Here is a 20,590-nt window from a genome sequence, read left to right on the forward strand (position 1 = left end):
AAAGACGAATACAAAAAAAGGCACGTTGCTCTTCTTCTCCCGCCCTCCTTTGAAACGGCGTCTACCCACCTCCTTAGGCGAGCCCTGCTGCTGTGAGCCTGGACACAGCAGCAGCAGCCCATCCACCCCCCCCAGCCGCACTCTCTGACGCCACTAAAATTCGTTGCCCTCCCTCGCCCGTGGCCAGGTGGTCGCTCCTCCGTCGCTTCTTTGTCGGTGGCACGCGCGATGAATGACAATTAATGAGCGTCACGCATCTTCTTCTTAAGATGCGTGACGATCACAAGACAACTTAATCTAAGTTGTCTTGTGGTGGTTGTTGTTGTTGTTGTTTGACTTGCATCCCACTGGGATTTTTGCACACAGCGTTGGTGTACGGTTTTTTTCTGCAATATTTTGCTGTCTTTTCTTGGATTTTCTGTTTTCACTTAGTCACATATTCACTTTAAGATGTTTTTTGTTCATGTTTTGGTTTTTTGTTTGTTGCGGTTGCACCCGATTCAAGAGCCGAATGGCTCACAGGGCTACACCTAATAAATGAACTTGAACTTGAACTTAAAGGCCACCCCCCGCGGAGGTCGAGCGCGGTCACGTCGAGCCAAGGACGCGAAACGTCGTTGCGACAAGTGGCGGTGGTTTCTATCGGACGTTACTGACCGATGTGGCGACATCGGCTCGCTCCGCTTGAGAAGACGTGGCCATCGCCGCCGGTGGCTGTCTGTCATTGAAGCCCAGCAATAATACTACTACTATTAGTAAACAGTAGTAATGAGTAAGATAAACAAAAACATTGTTTAGTTGTATTTGTATATTGTTCAAATTATTTGTGTACGTTCCCTCTACGTTGCACTGCTGTCGTGTTTTTAGTATCGTTGTCGCTGTGACCTTCTGACCCGCCCCTTCTGGACGTTTGTCAAAGAGCAGCTCTTCGGGTTGCTCCAGAAAATATATAAACATTCTGATTCCGACTCTGAATCACTATTATAGTGACAGCTCCTTTAGTAGCGGCTTCCATAACATCCCAAAGCGCTCGACATCAATGCCAATGGGCTGCTTGTGGTGCGGGTAAGAAGAAGTGGCTGAGTTTAAAGAGGAGATGCCTTCTGAAAGAGAAGTGACTTGAACGTAGCCAACCCCAAGCGGACAAACCTAGCGGTGCCAGCTCAGTGGCTCAGACACGTATTGTACGTGTGTGTGTGTTGAACTTCTTTCGCACCGTACGTAACCAACCGTGCTAATCGGAGGTAACAACAATCTAAACACACAAAAAAACAGTTATCAAGAAATGCGTTTTCGCATGGCCATTGTGAGCCACCTCACACACATTCGCCTAATGGCTATGCCTCCCATATTTCTTGAAGGTAAATATAAATATATATTCACTTCTAAAAAACAATTATCTATGGCTGTCGCCTGATGATGCTCGATGTCATTACCGGCGAAACGTCATCCTCGAATTGTAAATGTTGTGGGTCTACTCTCCAACACACCGATGTGCTGTACTAGTAACGATTTGGCACGTTCTGTTTACGTGACAAACCTTACTAATTGGCTGTGTCGGGTGGTGGTGGGTCTAACGACGCATTTATATTTACGCGATCTCACCAAAAATAACCTCTATTATGGATAATTTTACTAATTTGCAAAATTTGAAAATGTACAACTGCAACCACCCTCTCTCACTGCCTTCCGCTCTTCCCTTGCAACCCACTTCACTCTCTCTTGCCTAGTTCTAGATTTGAAGCTTTCGTGACTGCAATGATTCATATTCTTAGGTTTTTTTCGGTAAAGTCACGTAGGTAAAAAAATAAAATTAATAAAAGCCTCTCACCTTTCCCGTCTCTCCTCGTTGTCTTCCCCACTCGCTCTCACGCCACCATCCCTGTCCCCAACTCCCCATGGTCACCCACCATCAATCCACTCACCTCATTTCCATCTTCGTTTACTCCACGTATCGCCACCACCACCACCTCGTTTTACACAAATCCCACCCACTCGTCTCGCCAACCATCCCTGTACCATAATTAGTTATTCACTCTACAGCGCCTTGCTTGAAGCACGTGAAGGTTAAGGCGCTGTATAAATGCACGATAAGATAGCTTACTCAATTGGGATCTGCGTCGACTGTAGTCATCAATCGTCGCGCCCTTCGGACTGCTATAATAGACGCGGCAGCACCCTCCTGAAAGGAGGTCATGAGACTCGTCGAGAGCTATTCCCGAGTAAACGAGCGGAGACTAATAGCAATTCTGGGCCTGTCTGACGCCTTCGGTAAATGCCCCCCCGTGATAGACGCTCCCATCCACGTGTGTGTAAGCAGGAGGAGGGGGGGGACGTTTTTTTTGTCGAATTCGGTATAGAATTAAAAAAACGACTCAATATTTAAAGAGCCGCAATGCAACGTGATAGAGACTTGCCGCATGCCGATCAGACGCCGCAGGTTGCAGACCCCCTGCGCTACCCACCACGACTTTGATAGGCAGGTAGGGAGGTAGGTCTGCATGCCTGCTGCATACGCGGTGCATAGATAGCGGCGTGTCTCTCGTGAGTGTGATGGCATCTGTAGCGGGTCAACGGAATTGGGGCAACCGAAGGGGTTTGGCTTTGGAGGGAATCGACAAAGGCACCGGTGCAGTGTTTGCGTGTGTGCGATTTGGCGCACGGCTGCGCGCGTGTGTGTGTGTGTGCTAAATATGTCTAAGCACGTTATGCAGTTATGCGAAAGTATTTTTTTTTAAAAGACTGATAATTATATCACTGGAAAATATAGTCATAACAGCAGCAGCAAAGATCCCCCATATAGCCTGAACAGACTGTTGGGGAAAGTGCTTTCAGCAAGCACCTATGAAGGCCGGCACGGTACACGAGGGGGTGGAGGACAGCACTACGCTCGGCCGCCTTTGTCTCCCCAGTGGCGATGTTTACACACTACACCAAGTACTCATTTTAGGCTGAGTCGACCTAGGGGAGGCCCAGGGCTGAATCAGATAGTCGTCACTTGTGTTGGCCAGAGCGGGAATCGAACTCGGGTCGCTAGCCGCTGCACTACCGATCCTCACCTCCATCAACTACCAGCATGAAAGACAAAGCTCCCCCGGATAGCCTCAACAGACTTGTGGGGCAAGTGCTGTAAGCGAGCACCTACCAACCCTTTCACCATCACCTGCACTGCCATCCCATAGCAACTATCACCACTATGACGACAATCACTATTGGCATCAATACTTCACTACCACCATCGTGACGACAACGGCCATCATCGGTACCGAGGATTGTACTACCACGCGATACCCACACAAACATCACCATGACCACTGCTACCCCTTTGACAGCATCATCATCGCGAGCACCACTGCGACCATCACCAGCAACATCACGATCACCATCACCAATTTATCCAGCCATATCAACAGCATCATCACCAACGCTCCTTTCAACGGGAATAGTTTAACATCACCATTAACACCATCACCAGCAGCATCACCATTAACACCGTAACCTTATAACCATCACCACCACTGCTGCTACCACCATTACACACAACTACATGCACACTACATACACACACACTACATACACACCCCCACACAGCATACACACACACTACATACACACACACACACTACATACACACACTACATACACACATTACATATACACCCCCACACACACTACATACACACACACTACATACATAAACACACACACACTACATACACACACTACATACATACACACATTACATATACACTCCCACACACACTACATACACACACACTACATACACACCCCCACACAGCATACACACACACTATATATACACACACATACACACACTACATACACACACCACATACACCCCACACACTATATACACACACCACACACTACATACACACACTACATACACACACACACACTACATACACACATTACATACACACCCCCACACACACTACACACACACACTACATACACACCCCCACACACACTACATACACACACTACATACACACACACTACATACACACATTACATACACACCCCCACACACTACATACACACACTACATACACACACCACATACACCCCACACACTATATACACACACCACACACTACATACACACTACATACACACATTACATACACACCACACGCTACACACACCACACACACACCACACACACCAAACACGCACACCACACACACACACCACACACACACACCACACACACCACACACACACCACACACACACACCACGCCACACACCACGCACACACACACACACACACCACGCCACACACCACGCACACACACACCACACACACACACACCACACACACACCACACACACACCACACACACACACACACACCACACACACCACACACACACACCACACACACACACCACACACACACCACACACACACCACACACACCAAACACACACACACACCACACACACACACACACCACACACACACACCACGCCACACACCACGCACACACACACCACACACACCACACACACCACGCACACACACACACCACACTACGCACACACCACACACCAAACACACACACCACGCACACACACACACCACACCACGCAACACCCCACACACACACACCACACCACGCAACACACACACACACACACCACACAACACACCACACACACACCACACCACGCACACACCACACACCAAACACACACCACGCACACACACACACACCACACCACGCAACACACCACACACACACACCACACCACGCAACACCCCACACACACCACACCACGCAACACACCACACACCAAACACACACACCACACCACGCAACACCCCACACACACACACCACACCACGCAACACCCCACACACACCACACCACACACCACGCAACACACCACACACACACACACCACGCAACACACCACGTTAGTCGCGCTCGACCGCTCTGCAGTCAGTGACGAGCGCTTACAAAATGCGCACTGCACCTCCCCGACCATCCACCGCCTTCACGCTCCCTCCCTGTCTATGTCCAAACGTCTGTCTCACCTCGTGTCTCACCTCGTGTCTCACCTTGTCTCTAGCTCTCCTCGTGTCTGTGCACGTCTGTTTCTCCCTCCCCCTGTCTCTATGCGTGTCTGCCTCTCCTTGCGTCTGTGTCTCTCCCTGTGCCTGTATATCCTTGTGTGTGTCTCTCCCTGTGTGTCTTTCCCTGTGTGTCTCTCCCTGTGTGTGTCTCTCCCTGTGTATCTTTCCCTGTGTGTCTCTCCCTGTGTGTGTCTCTCCCTGTGTGTGTCTCTCCCTGTGTGTATCTCCCTGTGTGTCTCTCCCTGTGTCTGTGTGTGTCTCTCCCTGTGTCTCTCCCTGTGTGTCTCTCCCTGTATGTCTCTTCCTGTGTGTGTCTCTCCCTGTATGTCTCTCCCTGTGTGTCTCTCCCTGTGTCTGTCTTTCCCTGTGTGTGTCTCTCCCTGTGTCTGTCTCTCCCTGTGTGTCTCTCCCTGTGTCTGCCTCTCCCAGTCTCTACATCTCCTCCAGTTTGTCCCTGCGTGTCTCTTCCCCGTGCGTGCCTCTCGGCATGCATCTCACTCCAAATCTCTCCCGGTCTCTCTCCCAGCGTCTCTCTCCCAGTGTCTCTCCCTGAATGCGTCTCTCCCCCCCACCCCGTCTCTCTCTTTATCTCCACATCCCCGGCGCGTCTCTCCCCCCCCCCGCACCTTTGCAGGATGGCAGAGAGGCCGCAGACCAAACCGCAGGTGAGTCCGGGCAGGGCGCACGAGGAGGAGGGGAACCCCTCCAGTGCAGTGACCCCGAGCAGCGCCGCGGCTCCCACCAGCAGAGCGGAGGCGCTCGCTACCGCCGCGCACTGAGCAGACATGCCGCGCCTCGCCACCAGCACGCGGGCATCATCATCCTCCTCCTCCTCTCCTCTTCCGCTCTCTCTCTCTCTCTCCTCCCTCCCTCTCTCTCACTCTCTCCCCCCCGAGCGAGCCCTCTCGCTCGCTCGCTCTCCTCCCTCTCGCGCTTCGAGAGCGTCTCCCACCGCCTTGCTCCCAGAGATCTCCCGAGCTTTCTCTCTCTCTCTTCGCTCTCCCTGCTCCCCACTGCGCTCTCTCACACGCTCTGAGATCTTGCCAAGCTACACGCGAGCTCTCTCAGATCTCTCCTCCCTCTCCCTGAGCTCCTTCCCGATATCTCTCTATCGCTCTCCCTCATCCATCTTCCTCTCCCCGTGCTATCTCAGCTACCCCCCCCCCACCCCTTCTCTCGCTCTGAGATTTCCTCCCTCTCCCCAATCTCCCTCTTTTCCAAGCTCTCGCTCTCTCGCTCCCTTAGCTCTCTCCTAGATCAATTCATTTGCCTGAGCTCTCTTCTTCCTCTCCATCCCAGATGTATTCCCTCTCTCCAAACGCCTTTTTCTTTTGCTCTCCCCCCTCCTCCTCCTCCTCTCTCTCTTTTTTTTAAACTACGGCAAGTGCTGCATCTGCACCCAGCACTCCTCGCAGTCCTGCCTCCTCCGACGGTAGCTCATCGTGTCTCCACGCAGAGCTCTCCGTGTCTTCTGCCACCGAGAACACGACCCTCCTGCAGGGCCCACTGCTCCATGAAGGCCGCCACGGCGTGGGGCTTTTTTTTACGATCAGTGGAAACAAGAAGATGCTCGGTGTAGTCAGCACTTTGCTTTGTTCATCATTTCGTAAAACATTTTTTTTTTAACTTTGCTTTATGTAAACCCCCACCTCTCGCTCTCTCTCGTTCTGCACGCAGCCCTTCTCGCAGTCCTACGACCTCCGACGGGTAGCTCACATCTGCATGCAGAGCTCCCCGTCATCTGTCACCGAGCACACGGCCTCCTCCATCGCCCACTGCTCCTTGAAGGCCGGCACGGCGTGGGTCAGCTCGTTCCCCGGGAGTTGACTCTCCACGCGCTCTCCCTCTCTCATCCCCAAGCTCTCCACTCTACCTCTCTCTCCTTTCCTCTCCTCCCTCTCTCTCAATTATTTATCCCCTGATTCTCATCTAGATCTCCCCCCTCTCTCTCTCTCTCTCTCCCCTCGCTCTCCTCTCTCCCTTCTCTCTCGCCGTCTCTTTTTTTTACGATCAGTGGAAACAAGAAGATGCTCGGTGTAGTCGGCACTTTGCTTCGTTCATCATTTCGTATTTATTTGTCTTTGCTTTATGTAAACCCCCACCTCTCACTCACTCTCTCGCTCACTCTCTCTCTCGCTCTCTCTCTCTCTCTCGCTCTCTCTCTCTCTTGTTCTGCACGCAGCCCTTCTCGCAGTTCGACGGCCTCCGACGGGTAGCTCATATCAGCATGAAGAGCTCCGTGTCTTCTGCCACCGAGCACACGGCCTCCTCCAGCGCCCACTGCTCCTTGAAGGCCGGCACGGCGTGGGTCAGCCGCGCCGCATGGCGGAACTCCAGCCCACACACCCTGGGGCTCCGACCAGAGCGCGGAAGATGCCCAGGCTGCTGGCCGGACGTGTCCCCTCCAGGGCCACCTTCCTCGCCCTGTGCATGGCGAGCTTGGCGTAGCCGACGAGCACGTTGACCAGCCCCTGAAGATGTTGGGATCTGTCGCCCTTCGGGTATCCAAAGATGAGAACCGTCGGGGAGAAGTGGAGGCTGAACCTTAGGAGGATGTTTCTCAGGACCTTGAACAACAAGTCCAGGCTCTTGCACTCCACGTATTGGTGCGCCACCGTCTCCACTTTACCGCAGAACCGGCACTCCGGGGACGTGTCGGTGAAGCGCGCCAGGGAGGCGTTGGTGGTGACGGTGCCGTGGGCGATGCTCCAGCTGAGGTCACCGATGCGGTTGTACGTCGGGCTGGAGTAGAGTTGCCTCCAGCGAGGCCTCTCCGGAGAGACGCAGGGCAGGGCTTTCCTCCAGGCATGGTCCTTGTGGTTCCTCAGGGTGTCCTGTTGGTGAGACCGGACCATGTAGGAGTAGAGCACCTTCCTCTTTACATTTGCGAAAGCTACCTCCGGTAGGTCTTCCAGCCGGCACAGGTTGTGATCTGCCTTCGTGTCTCTCCCCTCGCTCTCCCCGTGTTGGTACGGGGCATATGCGCTGCTGCTGCTGCTGCGTTGCCCTCCCCTCGAGAAGGTGCCCCTGGTGTCAGTCTGCAGCTCTCCGTCTCTCTCCCTCCCTCCTTGCTGCTGTCTCCACTCTCATTGTACAGAAGACACGCGTGCGCGTCTGCGTTGAAACTTCTTTCGCACCCTACGTACCCAACCGTTGATCAGCGGAGGTGCGTGTGAAAAGACAATGGCACAGGGCTGTGTGTTTTTATTTGTTGCTGGCAGGATCGCCAACACTCAACCAGCAGCGAACTCGGGTATGTTTCCACGCGGGGGTGTCCATCCACGCGGGGTACCGTACCTGCGGTGGCCTACACCTGGCTGCTCCTGGCTGCTCCTGGCGGCCGAGTGGCGAGAGAGGAAGAAGGGGGCTCGGGTTTGTGTTCATCCAAGAGGCGCCCCCCCCCCCAATTAACACATTCCTGCTGCGGAGGGAGCTGGTAGGAACTTTGGGTTGCTCGGTCAATGGCCAGGGTCAACGGCGGCGTGGTGTATTCCGTAAATATGCCCGACTGTGAGGGCGGGCACAAGCCGGCGTGAGTAGGTTAAAAGTTGAGTTTTATAAGGGCATCACGGGGTGACCAGCCCCTCCCCACCCAGCACCACCCCTCCCACCAACCCCTCCCTCCCTTCCCCACCCAGCCCTACCCCTCTCACCCCCACCCAGCGCCTCCCCACCCAGCCCCTCCCCTCCCTCCCCTCTCCACCCAGCCCGACCCCTCCCATTTTTCGATGCACGACGGACGGACGGACACAATAATCCCCTGTGGGCTGGTGGAACCAGGTGGTTCCAACCAGCAACAAATCGTGGCCTCTTATTCGGTGTGAGAATCGCAACGACAGAGACGGCGACCGCATTCCGTGGACCCCGCACATCATCGCAAGGCAACAAACATCGGCCTCGAAACCTGACCGGCGCGCGTGTCGGAACCGACACGCGCGCCGGCCCGTTCGCTTAGCCGGGGGTGTGCCACGTTTTGGTTGGAGTTAGGGTTGGAGTGGAGGTGGGTGTTTAGAGTCGGGGTTTGGGTTAAAGTTAGGGCCGTGTTAGAAATAGAGTTTGGGTTGGAGTTGGGTCGCGGTTTGGGGTTCGGCTTTGAGTTGGGGGGGTCAGAGTTTGGGTTGGAAGTTCGGGTTCAGGGTTACTCACCTAGATTTGAAGCTTTCGTGACTGCAAGGATTCATATTCTTAGGTTTTTTCGGTAAAGTCACGTAGGTGAAAATGTAAAATTAATAAAAGTAAAATACAATAAAAATCACGACGTTTCGGAGGCAACACACGCTTCCGTCTTCAGGTGGAACAGTCACAGCACGATAGCTGTATCAAGTGGTACAGCTATCGTGCTGTGACTGTTCCTGTATCAAGTGATACAGCTATCGTGCTGTGACCGTTCCACCTGAAGACGGAAGCTTGTGTTGCCTCCGAAACGTCGTGATTTTTATTTTCATTTTACTTTTATTAATTTTAATTTTTTACCTACGTGACTTTACCGAAAAAACCTAAGAATATTACTCACCTACTCACACTGTTGCTCGACCAATCACAACTGTCCGGTAAATTGCTGTTGATTAAATAGCTTCTGCTGATGATGCTGTTTCTACGAATGATACTGCTGCCTGTTGCTGGCAACGTGTTTCTGCTGCTGAAGCTAATGCTCCTGCTGCTGCTGCTGATGACACTGACGATGCTGATGATGATGTTGTTGCTACTACAGCTGATGCAGAAGCTGCGGGGAGAGACGGCGGTCAGCAGAGGGCACCACACACACACAAACCAAATGCAAAGGAGTACCCTTTTCGACTTGAACAGACTTTGGGCAAATGATGTTACACTAAAATACAAATACGTCCCCACGAGGGGGTAGTATGGCTATCAGCACGCCCGGCCACCTTTGTCTCCCCAGTGGCTATCTTTACACACCGCACCAGGTCTTCATTTGAGGCTGAGTCGACCTAGAGGAGGCCCATAACCGGTTCAGATAATCGTCACCGGTGTTGGCCGTGAGCGGGAATCGTACTCGGTTCGCCCAGTTCGTAGCGCAGCATAGCGCTACCTGCTACACTACCACAGATACATAGATGCAAACACAGGCAAACACAAAGACATACATATATACACAGACACGTATACATATACACACACAGACACAATCCATCTGAGGACGCAGTAAATATGCAGAAAGGGGCAGTGTTTTTGTACAAGATTGATGATAACATTTTAATTACTCTTAATATGCCAAACCCATCTCGCCTTATTTTGTCCTAATAATGAACCTTATGGCGGGACCCCGGGGTCCCATAAGCCCCTCGGCTCTCGCATAAACATTATATTGTAATGTAAACAACAACTTTGCTATTTTTCACCAATGGGTTTGAAGGATGGTGGCAGGTGTTGTCTTGTTAAACTTTGCCTTTAAAACTGAAAACTACTTACCTGCAGTACCTCTATTTCAATATACTCGAAAAAATAATGAACACCCCTCTGTCAATCATCGTGTTTCTCAGTGTAAATTTGTGAACACACTTTGTAAACAGCACGTAAAATAGTTCGCGTTTTCAATGCGCTGTTCATATTGTAACAAGCGTTTATACCGATGTTACTCTACAGCAAGGGGTAGGGAAAGTCCGGCCCGCGGGCCGTACAAGGCCCGCGAAATCACTTAGTGTGGCCCTGCCAAGGCAACCGCAGGCGGGACTCGAAATTCAATACATCTCGGAGCAAGCCTGGAAAAGCAGTTGCGAGTAGCAACATCATCAATACCAGCTAACATCATCACACGCCTCACCAAAGAGAAGCAGTTCCAGCCATCGTATTAGGGGCGAGTTAATTAAATGTTTGACCAAATATAACGGGCTAATTTTTAAGTTGAAAATTTTGCATGGCCCGTGAATGATGTTATAAATATCCAAATGGCCCTTGGCAGAATAAATGTTCCCCACCCTGCTCTACAGAGTAGTAGGTCGCCGCTCCTCTTATCCGCATTGATACCGCAAAAAAAACCTGTCTGCACAGATGCATACGGACAAGAGAAGTATAAATGATCAAACAGGAGGGATCAACGGTGCAACGCATCTCATCTGTTAAATATCTGCAGCTAATAGGATTGTCATCGATTGATCCTGGCTGCTGCAGACATTGGTAGGTCACAAATAAACACGTTCCTTCGGAGTGGGCAGGTAGGAACTTGGTTGGACAGCGCATTCGTGCACGACAGACAGACAAATAATCCCTGGTGGGCAGTGTGGAGCCTGTTGTTCCTACCTGTGTAGAAAATAACTTGATTTGAGGTAGCCAGGCAGCCAGCCAGGTAGCCAGCCCCCTTAACTATCGGCCCCTCCCCCTTGCTTAGGCCCCTCCCCTGACCCCCCCCCCCCATATCCTTAGGCCCCTCCCCTGATCCCCCTTCCCTTAGACCCTCCCCTGACCCTTCTCCCTTAGGCACCTCCCCTCTCCGTACCCGGCAGTAGGTCTCCACCAATCAAAGGGCTGTTTATATTATATATTTATTTATGCACGACAGACAGACAGACAAAAAAATCCCTGGTGGGCAGTGTGAAACATATTGTTCCTACCTGTATAATGAAGATAAGAGAGCATTTTTACTGTATTATGCATGCCCCGCCCATTCCGCTCTCTCTAGGATGATCTATCGGCCAGTGGTTCTTAACCTGGGTTCGATCGAACCCCAGGGGTTCGGTGAGTCAGTCTCAGGGGTTCGGCGGCGGTTAAGACACACACCCGACTTATATGATTCGTGATGACACATTCGGCTTGGCCATCATTGGCTGCAAGTGATCACGCTACATCGCTTGGCCTATCTGTGCTGCAGGGAATTTGGTGCGCTCGGTAGTCGACTTGTGACTGTCGTGATGGTACGTCGTGTGATTACTTTCTTAATATTTTAATCCCTTCATACTAACTATGTCGAGCAAAAAAAGAAAGTGGTCGGACGAATATGTACAATATGGATTCACATGTATAACGGAACGTGATGGGAGTCAGCGTCCTAACTGCATGATTTGCAATGCCAAGTTGAGCAATTCTAGTCTAGCACCGGCAAAACTAAGGGAACACTTCCTTAAGCTGCATGGAGATGGGGAATACAAGAACACAACGCTCGCTGAATTCAAGGTGAAGAGAGCCAGATTCGATGAAAAGGCTACTCTGCCTGTTCTCGGCTTTGTACCCATCAACAAACCGATCCTCACAGCATCGTACGAAGTTGCTTACCTGATCGCGGGTGAAGTCGGTGGGTGGTGGAAATTCCACATTCCACACCGAGCTCCCTGGCGACAGACGGCCGCGATTGAGTGGCAACATCTTGACAAGAATTGGCTGTCCGGTCATCCTCATGCTCATCATCATCATCGACCCACGGGGGCACGGCTCTCAACCTGAACTGTTTACCTCTCTAAGTTGGCATTCGGCAGATTTTAATGTAAACCACGCCGAATCTGACGTGCTACATTGTTGTGTGTGTGTGGGTGCAGTCACTGTCCAGCGGGCTGAGACCATCAACTCGATGCACGTGAGAAGCCCGGTCGCATTACAGGCGACAGAAATCCGGTTCCAAAGCCAGGATCTCAGCTGTTCCGGCTCAGCACTTTGACCCCTGAGCTACCTGGGCACCTCCACCTTTGGTTCAAATATACTACCCAACAATACCAAAAAAAAATTTGTTGCTGTTAAGAGTGACACGCGGTGTGGGTTGCAGGGGGGGGGCTATTTGGCCATACCTCCCCAAGATATTTAAACTTTTAAAAAAAAATAAACTATTTATTTTACTAAGTAAGGCCAACTGAGCCATATAACTCTTTTTCAGAAGCGATCTGGCCACAAATGATAGCTCAAACGAGGTGGTTTATCGCGTGGAAAATTATAGCGGCCAAATACTCTAAACGCACGTGAATTCTAAATGTGGAGGGAAAACCCGGAGGACCCAGAGAACAATCCACGCGACCACGGGGGGAGTAGAGACACGAAAATTTCTAAATGTACAGGCGTCAGGGTCGGGATCGAACCCACGACCTCCTGCATTACAGGCGAGGTAGTTGACATCTCGCCACCGTGGCGCCCCCAAGTATACAAGCACGGCACGGCACAGCAGGGGATATTTTCTGCAACTGCTCTCTGCTGCCCACTATACGTCACGCGCCTTGTTATTTTCAAATGCGAGGTGCTCGCCAACCGCGGGGTGATATTCAGGCCCCAAAATAAAAAAAAAACCTGCCTAGCTTCCGAGATCCGCCGATACAGTGAGCGTCGACGAATACTAAAAAAAGTGGAACAAAACATGCGGGGGACGTTTTCCGTTTCGTGATTTAGCGCGGTGCGGAAACCACAAAGACACGGGGGGTGGAGGAGGTTGGGTGACACTGAGGTGGTGAAAACTTACGGAAATCAGACCCAGACCCCCCCCCAACCCTGACCCGAATCTTCCTCCAACTTCCTCCACCCACAGTCGTGCAAACGAACGCTTTAACAAAGCAAAGTTCTTCAAAATGTACGATGTATTTGGGGGGGCGGGGGGGGGGGTCACACTTAGAATGTGTGTTCATACTGACGGAATCCGATGAGCTATACAGATCCTTTTCACAGATGTCACGGGGTTGGCCAAGTTACCGAAGTTGTGTTTATTAAAACCTTCCACCACCCAACACAGCCAGATATGTTATATTGCCACTTGTAACGAGTTGATCATTAATTCACTGTGTTTGGCCACATAAACTGAACAAATTTTTGTTCTTCTACCAGGTAAGGTCCACTGATCAAAATAGCTCTTTTTCAGAAGCTACCTGGTCTCTAAACATCGCCACTGCGGAGAAAAAGTCGGCCGGGCGTGGTGCTGGCCACCCACCCCCTCGTGTGACGTTTCGGCCTTCATAGGTGCTGCTACTCGCTAACAGCACTTGCCCCAACAGTCTGTTAAGGCTTACGCTGGGGGGCAGGGGTTTTTGTCGTTGTGTGCGTCAAAGATGAACCCAGATATGCGTGCACCCAGGGTTGACCTGCTTCTGCTAAAAACTCGCGAAACACAAAGACAAAGATCCCCCGTGTAGCCTGGGCCAGACTGCTGGGGCAAGGGCTGTGATGAACGCCTGTGGGTTGGGTGGCCTACACCGCTCTGACGTTGACACGCCACGCGGCCTCCTAATTTGAGGCCGAGTCGACCTAGGTGGAACTTGTTCAATTGTTCGCTTCCACTGTTATAGGGTCGTGAGCTGGAATCGAACTCGGGTGGCGCTGTGAGCCAACCACGGCGCCACCGCTCCCCCCCAAACACAAAGTTCACCTGTATAGCCTCAGTAAACTATTAGGGTAAGTGCTGTTAGCGAGCGACCAATGAAAACCCCCTCCACACACACACAGACGCACACACGCGTGTATACAAAAACAAAGATCCCCCGTATAGACTTAACAGACTGTTGGGGCAAGTGCTGTAAGCGAGCACCTATAAAGGTCGGCACGACACACGAGGGGGTGGGTGACCAGCACCACGCCCGGCCGCCTTTGTCTCTCCAGTTGCGATGTTTACACATTGCGCCAGTTACTCATTTGAGACTAAGTCGACCTAGGGGAGGCCCAGGACCGGTTCAGATATTCGTCACTGTTGGCCGTGAGCGAGAATCGAACTTAGGGGAGGCCCAGGACCGGTTCAGATATTCGTTATTGTTGGCCGTGAGCGAGAATCGAACTGGGTGGCCTCAGTGCGCTAACCGTTGCACCACCGCTCCCCATTGCACGCCTCTATATACATACACACGCACACCCACGCACAGGAAGAGCACTGCCTGTACGTGCACTCATTTCCCCTTCCTTCGTCGCAACGGCAGCAGTAGATGTGGCCATTTGATTATTTCAAAATTGTCCGGACTGACTCACTGCGTCGGCGAGAGAGCCGAGTCAGTGCTCGGATTCCAGCAGCGCGCAATCACGGGACAGGATTGTAACCGTTAATGGATTTGATCATAGCTCATTGATGATTGCTTGTGTTGCAATCGAAACGTCGTAATTTGTTATTTTAATTTATGATTTTATTTTTATTTTTAGACGTGACTTAACCGAAAAAAACCAAAGAATAAATACAATCATAACCGTTGTTGGACACGATTGTAGCCGTAATTTGATATGATTGTAACTGTGGTTGGAAGTGAGTATAATGAACGTGTGGCTTATTTTAATTGCATTCACCGCATCTCGAACGCATGCGTTTATTGTCTGTCTGCTGAACTTATTTCGTGCCTTGCGTAGCCCACCGTGATAATCGGAGGTGCGGAGAAAGGACAACGATCACAGATCGTGGAACGCTCTCTCTCTCTCTCTCTCCTGGTCGCGAATACGCAGGCCACGCGTCTTGGAAGGACACGTGTGTCCCTCTTCGTCGTATCGATCATTACAAACAAGTTCGTGGTCGAATAACGGATACACCCTTTTCCTTTTTTCCCCGCAACAGAAAGTTGAATTCGATTCGCGTCACTTCCCTGGATCGCTCGCTCGCTCGCTCCATCGTTCGCAAGACCGCACAAGACCCCGCCGGCCTTGATCGAACCCGGCCCTGTGGACTCCTCGCGGCCGGGAAACGGGGCGCGCAATGCGTGCGAGGCTGTGCGTCTTTTCGCTTCTCCTCGCTCTACTGCTAGCCTATTCCATGGGCCTCGCGGTGCTCCTCATGTGGACTCAGGGTGCGTTCTCTCCCTCGCGTCGCTGGGCGAACAAAGACGCGGCGGCTGCGGCTGCGGTGGCCGGCGCCGCGTTCCTACTCGACCCGTGCGAGGACGCGAATCCGCGGCGTTCGAACGCCACGGCCGCGTGGTACCGAACTCAGCAGCGACTCGCCCGGGGGTGGTCGCCCTCTGCGTCGTCGTCATCCTCATCATCATCACCACAAGCGGTAGCAGCAGCGGAAGCACCAGCAGGAACAGCTTTACACCCGATGCCACCGCCACCATCACCACGAGCAAAGACAGAAGCTGCAGCGCCGCGTGCACGCCGCCACGTGTACATCCACACCACGTGGAGGTCTGGCTCCTCGTTCGTGGGGGAGCTTCTGAACCAGCACCCGGCCGTCTTCTACATGTTCGAGCCGCTGTGGCACCTGTGGAGGGCCTTCCCTGACCGCGGGGCCCTCGAGCTCCAGCCCAAGGCCATCGAGTTGCTTCGTGACCTCTTCCAGTGCCGCCTCTCTCGGGCGCTCTCGCCGCTCATCCGCGGTCGCGACGACGCGCGGCTCCTCTTCGGATGGCAGCGTAACAAGGTGCGGACAGGTGGCGGTGCCGTGGGTCTTCTACTCAGAGGGGGGGGGGGCGTCACCGTCAGAATGAACTATGAACTTTACTTGATACCGAAAGAACCAGAGAGTATAAATATACATCTTCTGGGTTCTTTCGGTAAAGTCACGTAGAAGGGAAATAATACAAGAAAAAAAAGAAAACATTATTTATTTTATAATGTTATATTTTTATTATTTCCCTTCTACGTGACTTTACCGAAAGAACCAAGAAGATGAATCCCTGTAGTCACGAAAGCTTTAAATCGAAAGGTAGCCGAATTGTTTGAGACGGAGCGAGCGGAGGGCGGCTGGTGGCTCGCATCTTTGGCGAGACGCGAGGGACGTGGCCCCCCTTGGGCGAGAGGGGAGGAGGCGTTCGGCTGGCTCTGGCGACACGTGGAGGAGTCCCGGAGTTTGGTTCGAAACTCATTTGGGAAGAGTTGGCCAAACGACTCGGGACTTGTACGTCGAGGGCACACAGAGATTGGGAAATTGTCGGCACGATGTTGCCGGCTTCCTTGGCGGCTCTTCCGTCATTCTCAGTCTTCCTCTTCACATTTCTCTCTCTCCGTTTTGCTGAGCGTGAACGCAACCCGTCGCTGCGCGCGCGCGCGTTACGAATGTTTACGTGAATACGAATTAAATTCAGATAAGGCGTTGTGTATTTTACATTTTGTTCTGCCCCCCCCCCCCCACGTACCAGGTCATGTGCTCGCAAGCTCTCTGCCCCATGCCCACCACCACCACCGGCACCACCACCACCAACACCAGCAGCAGCGACAGCGGCAGCAGCAGCAGGCACGGGGCTGTGCCCAGGAGCGGCGGCGCGGCGTGCGGCCGCCGCTGCCCCCGCGTGTCGCTGCGCCAACTGGAGGAGCAGTGCCGCCGCTTCGGCGTCGTGGCCGTCAAGGACGTGCGCCTGCTGGAGCTGCACGCGCTGAGGCCGCTGCTGCTGCAGGAGCAGGACGAGGGGGAGGACGAGGAGGAGGAGGGACAGGAGGGCCGTGGCGGCGCGCTGGACGTGCGCGTGGTGCACCTCCTGCGGGATCCGCGCGCCGTCGCCGCCTCGCGCCAGCGAGTGCGGCGCGCGCTGGCGCGAGACAGCGCGCAGCTGGCGCGCTCCCTGCTCCTCCCGCGGCGCTACAACGCCACCACCAGCAGCAGCAGCACCGTAGCCGCTGTCCCTGCTGGTGGTGGTGGTGGTGCTGGGGTTGGTGCAGGAGCTGCCGGTGCTGCTGATCTATTTGCTGCTGCTGCTCTTGGTGCTGCTGATGCGAACTTTGCTGGTGCTGGCGCTGCTGGTGCAGATCATTTCGCTGGTGTTGATGGTGACGTTGCTGCTGCCCGTGCTGCTGCTGCTGCTGCTGGTGGTGGTGGTAACCGCCACTATGCGCGCCCTGCACAGCAGCAGCAGAATGTCCCATACCAGAAACCACCACCACCACCACCACTTTCTCGCGTGGACTTTACGGGGAATCTCATGGAGGTCCTGTGCAGGAGCTCTGCTCAGGGAGTGCAACAGGGAATCCTGGAGCCCTGGCTACGGCACAGGTGAGCGAGTGGATGAGTGTATGGGTGGGTGAATGTAAAGGTAGGTTAGTGGGTGGGTGCGTGTATAGGTAAGTAGATGAGTGTATCGGCAAGTTAGTATGTGAATGAGTGTCTGAGTGTTTGGGTGGCAGAATGAATGGCCTACTAGGTTACCCGAATGGTTGCTTTGGCTGATTAACAGCTGGTGGAATCCCACCCGTACCGCGAGCGCCCCCGCGTCAGCTCGGCTCGGCTGTGCCAATGGAAAAAAACGCGTCCGTACTGCTGTCCCGTTTGCGCGCCAGGTACCTGCTGCTGCGCTACGAAGACTTCCTGACGGACCCCGAGCGCTCCCTCTCCTCCCTCTACACCTTCGCCGGCCTCCCTCCCAGCCCCGACGCCTCGGCGCTGCTCAACGCGCTGGTGGAGGCGCCCTCCCCGAAGGGCGACGGCGCCCAGGTTCGACTCCCGTCCCGGGCGCGACCCCGTCCCGCGTTCGCCGTGAGTCCCAGGGACGCCAACGTGAGTCTGAGCGGCTGGAGGAGGACGCTGAGCGCCGAGAGGGTGCGCGTCGTCCAGGCGCTGTGTCGTGAGGTCATGAACGTCGCGGGATACCCGCTCAGCTGTCCGGCGTCCCGGGGCAACTTCCTCTGGATCTGAACAAGGACGAACCGTGGGGTGGAGGGTGGAGGGGGGGCAATGCGGTGGCGGAGAGCCGTGAGCACTTCGCATGAGTCACCGTCACGACACACTCCAAACTCCGGGCATCCTCGCAGTAGCAGCAGCGGCGGCGGCGGCGTTTGGCTGCCCGTTGAACAAAGACGGAGGTCATGGCATCATCATCATCGTCATCATCGTCGTCGTCGTCATCATCATCGTCATCATCATCGCGTCATCATCATCGTCGTCATCATCGTCATCATCATCGTCATCATCATCATCATCGTCATCATCGTCATCATCATCATCGTCATTATCGTCGTCATCGTCGTCATCATCGTCATCATCATCGTCATCGTCGTCATCGTCATCATCATCATCGTCATCATCATCATCGTCATCATCGTCATTGTCATCGTCATCATCATCATCGTCGTCATCGTCGTCATCGTCATCATCATCATCATCGTCATCATCGTCGTCATCATCATCATCGTCATCATCGTCGTCATCATCATCATCGTCGTCGTCATCATCATCGTCATCATCGTCGCGCGGCGCTTTCTCAGCTGCGGCCGCTTCTTCCCTTCCGATGTTCGGAAACCACTGGAAGCTCCGATGCACTTTGAAGTCGTCTTGATTGAAAATGGATTTGTTGACAACTGCGTTGTTGTTGTTGTTGTACTTCGTTTGTTGTCCTTCCCCCCGCACTTCCGATTGGCACGATTGGTTACGTACGGCGCAAAAGAAGTCCAACAAACGTACACAACATTCGTTGTTCTCGTCACTGTTGTCATCCTTCGTGCCTGAACATTGTGAGTAATAATCAATTATGACGGTTATTTTACCCGGAAAAGCCTCACTGTGCGTTATGAATCGGTATTGCGATGTGCAACACCAATTCAGTATCATTTGCGCTGTCATTTCGTCGCATTTGACAAGACCGGCACACACAAGGTCTTCCTACTCGTCACGGGAAGTAGTATCTTTACGGTTAACACTGCAAGAAGTAGTAATAACCAGGGCGGCCGATAGAGTTCGAACCGCCAACCTCGGCAACAGGCGACGGACGCTCTGGGATCATGCCACGTCTCGTTTGTGCGTGAGCCACGATCCTGGCGACGATTATTTGAACCGGTCCTGTGCCTCCGTCTAGGTCGACTCAGCATCAAACGGGTACCCCCTCGAGCGCCTTCATAGGCGCTCGCTGACAGCACTTGCCCCAACAGTCTCTTTGGGCTACACGGGGGGGGGGGGATCTGTGTCTTTGTGATGGCAAGCCTCCTCTTCTGTAAAGAAACTTGCGCCCGTTGTTTAGAGCTGCCACGCCCGGAGATCGACGCGAGTTCATCCACTAGAAGACAATTACGCAGCATCTACGTGCCCTGTATATCCAGCGTGTCTCGAGACGCTGAGCAGAAACCGAGTGCGACCTTCATCATGAGAAACAAGACGGGGTATGGACTGCGTCAATGTGGATATGAAACTTACAGCCAATCCACTGCTGGATGAACACCCCCCCCCCCTCTCCCTCAGGCTGTAATTGCGATGGGGGGTTGATTTGTCCATACTTGGCCACGCTGGTCACTCAGTGTCTGTTGGTGAGGGGAGAGGGTGGGGTTGCCAGGACCAGTTCCACGTATCGCGCTGGCCACTGATGTTATCCGTGGCCGGGAATTGCAACGCGAGTCGCCCGGGTTTGTAGTCCAGTGCGCTAACCACTGCGCCACCGCTCCAGATGTCTTGTGACCCCCCCCCCCCCCCAATTAATTGACCTTTAACATTTTTTCTTTAGCATGTACATTTATGTTTTAAATAAAGATTTATTACAAAAATATAGTAAGTTTTATAGATTGAAATGGGGGGGGGGGGGGGGGCTCACGGGACATCTGGACCGCCCTGTACTGCTTCACGACATTTGCTATAGGACGGCAGAGCTGCGGCAATTGTTGCTGTTACCGTTTGATCTGTACCGGGTACAATGTTTAGAAAGTGTAGCACACAACAACTGTTAAAGCTACAACAAAAA

At 53.0% G+C, this 20,590-nt stretch overlaps 1 protein-coding gene across 1 annotated transcript; it reads left to right on the forward strand.

The window, feature by feature from the left end:
• The first annotated feature begins 14,883 nt into the window (after positions 1 to 14,883).
• Positions 14,884 to 18,995, forward strand: LOC144732564 (carbohydrate sulfotransferase 7-like). The gene is made up of 4 exons (XM_078614001.1): positions 14,884 to 15,252; positions 15,556 to 16,356; positions 17,075 to 17,922; positions 18,207 to 18,995. Exons 2-4 carry the CDS (start codon positions 15,694 to 15,696, stop codon positions 18,559 to 18,561), a joined length of 1,866 nt encoding a protein of 621 aa, XP_078470127.1. The 5' UTR covers positions 14,884 to 15,252; positions 15,556 to 15,693; the 3' UTR covers positions 18,562 to 18,995.
• The last annotated feature ends 1,595 nt before the right edge of the window (positions 18,996 to 20,590 follow it).

Source organism: Lampetra planeri, chromosome 43, assembly GCF_965212315.1.
Source record: "Lampetra planeri chromosome 43, kcLamPlan1.2.h2, whole genome shotgun sequence".
Lineage (NCBI taxonomy): Eukaryota > Metazoa > Chordata > Hyperoartia > Petromyzontiformes > Petromyzontidae > Lampetra > Lampetra planeri.